At 57.2% G+C, this 3,639-nt stretch overlaps 1 protein-coding gene across 1 annotated transcript; it reads right to left on the reverse strand.

The window, feature by feature from the left end:
• Positions 1-246: 246 nt before the first annotated feature.
• Positions 247-2,259, reverse strand: HAND2 (heart and neural crest derivatives expressed 2). Its single transcript, XM_063076479.1, has 2 exons — positions 1,705-2,259; positions 247-345 (listed from the first exon to the last, which is right to left on the reverse strand). Exons 1-2 carry the CDS (start codon positions 2,257-2,259, stop codon positions 247-249), a joined length of 654 nt encoding a protein of 217 aa, XP_062932549.1.
• Between the last annotated feature and the right edge of the window lie 1,380 nt (positions 2,260-3,639).

Below are 3,639 nucleotides of genomic sequence, written 5' to 3' on the forward strand. Positions count from 1 at the left end.
ATATTAAAATATGGAATGCTTTTCTTCAAATATCCACTTTTTTTTTTGGAGGGGGGTGGGGATCGGATGCTTCAAAGGGGGACAAAGAGAGGGGAAGGAAATTGCACATAAATAAACCGGATGATTCCAAATGCAAGTAGTCCTCAGAGCCGAGCGCAGAGGGCTTGCCCGGAGTCCTGGGTCTGCATCTGGCGCCTCGGCCCCGGCTCACTCGCGCTCTCCTCCTCCTTCTCCTCCTCCTTCTCCTCACTGCTTGAGCTCCAGGGCCCAGACGTGCTGCGGCCAGCCCGTCCGGCCTTTGGTTTTCTTGTCGTTGCTGCTCACTGTGCTTTTCAAGATTTCGTTCTGGGGAGGTGAGGGCGAGAAAAGTGGAAAGAGAAAAATTCAGAGAGGATACCTGGTCCCACAACCCCCCCCCCCAGAGCTTCCTGAGCCAGAGGAGACAGTGAGAGAGGGAGGAAAGGACAGGAGGAGGGATAGTTCCAAGTCTCAGCCCCTGCAGAAAAGCTATGAAGGTTTGCACTGCCCTAGCTGCAGCCGAGGCCTCCGTGCTGCAAGGCTCAACTACCGGATCGTCAAGTTTATAAACAACCGTCTTTTTTCGAGTCGTTTATGGAGGAGCTGGGAGCCTTTTTTCTGATTCCAGATGTAGGGGCGGGAGTGAGGTCGGTGCTAAATCTGTTTTCTCTGTATTCAGTAGAAATCTCGGATCCGTGCTCCAGGAGAAATGGGGCAAAAGCCCCTCCGGGCTGGCGTGGGCCTCTGTCTCAGCGGTGCCTCTCCTCCAAGGCCTCTGCAATCACTGATTTTTTGGAAGGTCACTGGATTGTTCAGCGACCAAAGGGCTGCAGGCCCCAAAGAAGAACAACTCGACAAATGGAATTACTTTCCAGGCCTTTTCTGGAGATAGCCCTGTCCTGAAAATCATCATCCTATGGGCATTTGTTAGGAACCTGAGAAAAGTTTAAATGACTCAGTATAACTTCATGTTACTGTTAATAACAATGACCACAGTAATATTAACGTTTTTTGGTCTTAAAATGTATATAGGTTCATTCAAATAAAACTAGAAATATCCATGTAGTATACTCATCTGGGAAATTACATTTTAAAGTCAGCCAAAGAAAAATTTGAGCTGTACTTTGGAGTTAAAAGTACCTATTTTATGTTTACCTTTACTTTTTCCAGGTATAGCAATAAGAACAACCACAAGACTCTTTAGGGCTCACAATGAGCAGCAGCCTCATTCTCAGGAGGGGGAAAAGCGATCAGTAATGAAATAATCGGGATAGAGAGCTTCTGGGCGACTTATTTTAGATATCTGAAAGCAAGAGCGGATTGGAGGCTAAACGAAGGCTGTAACGGATACGGCATTAGGAGTCTGGGCCAGTGCGATCCGGAGATTGATCAGGACCAGGAATTTGCAAGGCCCGTCCTAAGTGCCCGGGGGAGCGGCGATAACCCAGAGGAAAGATCACCGCGAGAAGCACCCCTCTTAACCTTATCCTTTCCCTGCTGACACCCTCCCCCATCTCCTCTGCTTATACAGGAAACTGTCAGTACCACAACCTGGTGCAAACAACCTTGACGCGGGAAGCGGCCAGAGAACGCGGGATGCCATTTCTCAGCCCAATAGGAAAGAGGCCGGGAGCACCCGTCCCCTGAGCCCCGCACTCCCACCGCCCACTGCCCCCCGGTACTAACCAGCTCCTTCTTCCTCTTCTCCTCTTTCACGTCTGTCTTCTTGATCTCCGCCTTGAAGGCCTCCGCCTCGCCGTTCTGGTCGTCCTTGGCCAGCAGGTCCATGAGGTAGGCGATGTAGCTGGTGGCCAGGCGCAGCGTCTTGATCTTGGAGAGTTTGGTGTCGGCGGGCACGTTGGGGATGCACTCGCGCAGTTCGGCGAAGGCACTGTTGATGCTCTGAGTCCTGCGCCGCTCCTTGCGGTTGGCGGTGCCCCGGCGCTTCACCGGGCGCGGCCCCCCCAGGCCTGGGGGCCCTGCGCCCGGCGGCACACCCCCGTAATGGGAGTGGTCCAGGCTGGCGGCGCCGCTGGCATACTCGGGGCTGTAGGACAGGGCCATGCTGTAGTCGGGGGGCGACATCTCGGGGTGGCCGATGAGCCAGCCGTGGAAGTAGGGGTTCTCCTCGTGGCTGCAACGGCTGGCGGCAGCGGCGGCGGCGGCGGCGGCGGCGGCGGCGAACGGATAGCCCTCATGGTGCACCACCGGGTGGTGGGGAAAGCCCCCTACCAGACTCATTTCGCCCTCCGCGCCCCTCCACGCGCCCCAGCGTGCGCGCAGCCCCGCCGCGCCCTCGGCCCGGGCCCCGGCTTCGGCGCTCGGAGTCCTGCCCCACCCCCCACCCCCCAGCCCCAGGGCGCCCGGGCCGCCCCGGCAGCCGCAGAGGGGGCTGCTGCAGCCCGGGCCCCGGCCCCCCGCCTGGCCAGCAGGGCCCGCCTCAGCAGCGCTGCGGCCGGCGGCTCCCCATGGGGCGCGGCGAGCTGGTCCCGGCACCGTGCGCCCCCGGTCGCCGCCGCCGCCGCAGCCGCAGCCGCAGCCGCCGCCGGCTCTCTCCTTCTTCCACGGCCCGCGTGCCGGCTCCTGCTTCCCAGGCTGCTGCGCGGAAGCAGAGTCCTCTCGTGCTCATGCAAAGGTGCCCGGCTCCCTCGAGGCTGCTTCGTGGAGTCGCGAGACTCCACGTCCCGGCCGCGCTCCAGGCCCCGAAGCTAACCCCAAATCCGGGGGCGAGTCCGAGCCGCGGCTGGAGGAGCCGGCCCGGCTCTTCGGGGAGGCAGCGGGGTCGACTGCTCACTGCCAAACTACCTCCATGCGACCCTCCCCTTCCCGCCCCTTCCCCTCCCCCCACCAGCCCGATCTGTGTTCCTGGGCGCTTATTGTTTTAATGAGATTTTTAGTTGTTGTTTTGGTCCTTGAACGTGATTTTAGCTGCGAGTAACGTGTCCTCGCTCCTCTCGGGCTCTCTCGGAGGCTTTTCAGAGAGATCTCAGTGCATCCATTTTCTCAGATCCTCTCCTTTCGGGGCAAGGATCTGGGGCCCTGAAGGCGCCTTGGAGCTCGAAGGCTGTGGCTCAGGTTCTCGGAGGGGTCTGCGCGGTGGCCGAGGGAGCTCCCGGGTGGTGGCGACGCTTCTCCTGGGCTGGACGCCGTGAAGGGAGCAAGCGGATTTCCCCAGCAAGATCTCCATGTACAGCTACATCTTTAGGGCCGCTCGGGTTAATATATGTCGTCAGAGGCTCCTCACGCCAATCCCGGGGCGGCGGGGGCGGCGCCTCGCGCTCTCCGCAATAAAACTTTTTGATGTTCGTGTTGCTAATTGCCGAGGTCCTCTTCCAGGATTGGCTGCCCCTTCATAACCATAAGATAATTAAAAGGAGGGGGGGCAGGGTTAAAAAAACTTTTTTTATCAGCCAGAGGTTAATACAAGTGTTTAACAGATGCTTCACTATTAAAATATTTCCCCCCAAGTCGCAAATATTGAAGAATCTCAAACCAGGTACAGTATCACTCCGTTTTCTTTTTCTGTTTTCTTCTTCTTCTTCTTTTTTTTTTTTTCTTTAAAGGAAAGCAGATATCGCTTTTCGAAGTGTTGTGAGGGTAACCGAGGCAAGAAAATAAGCA

Source organism: Cynocephalus volans, chromosome 13 (assembly GCF_027409185.1).
Source record: "Cynocephalus volans isolate mCynVol1 chromosome 13, mCynVol1.pri, whole genome shotgun sequence".
Lineage (NCBI taxonomy): Eukaryota > Metazoa > Chordata > Mammalia > Dermoptera > Cynocephalidae > Cynocephalus > Cynocephalus volans.

What these genes read in the sequence shown, in the direction of transcription:
- HAND2 (XM_063076479.1), bottom strand. Translation starts at nt 2,259, where the DNA reads ATGAGTCTGGTAGGGGGCTTTCCCCACCACCCGGTGGTGCACCATGAG. An exon ending in AGAAGAGGAAGAAGGAGCTG is followed by an intron (nt 346 to 1,704) that starts GTTAGTACCGGG and finishes TCACCTCCCCAG; the next exon opens with AACGAAATCTTGAAAAGCAC.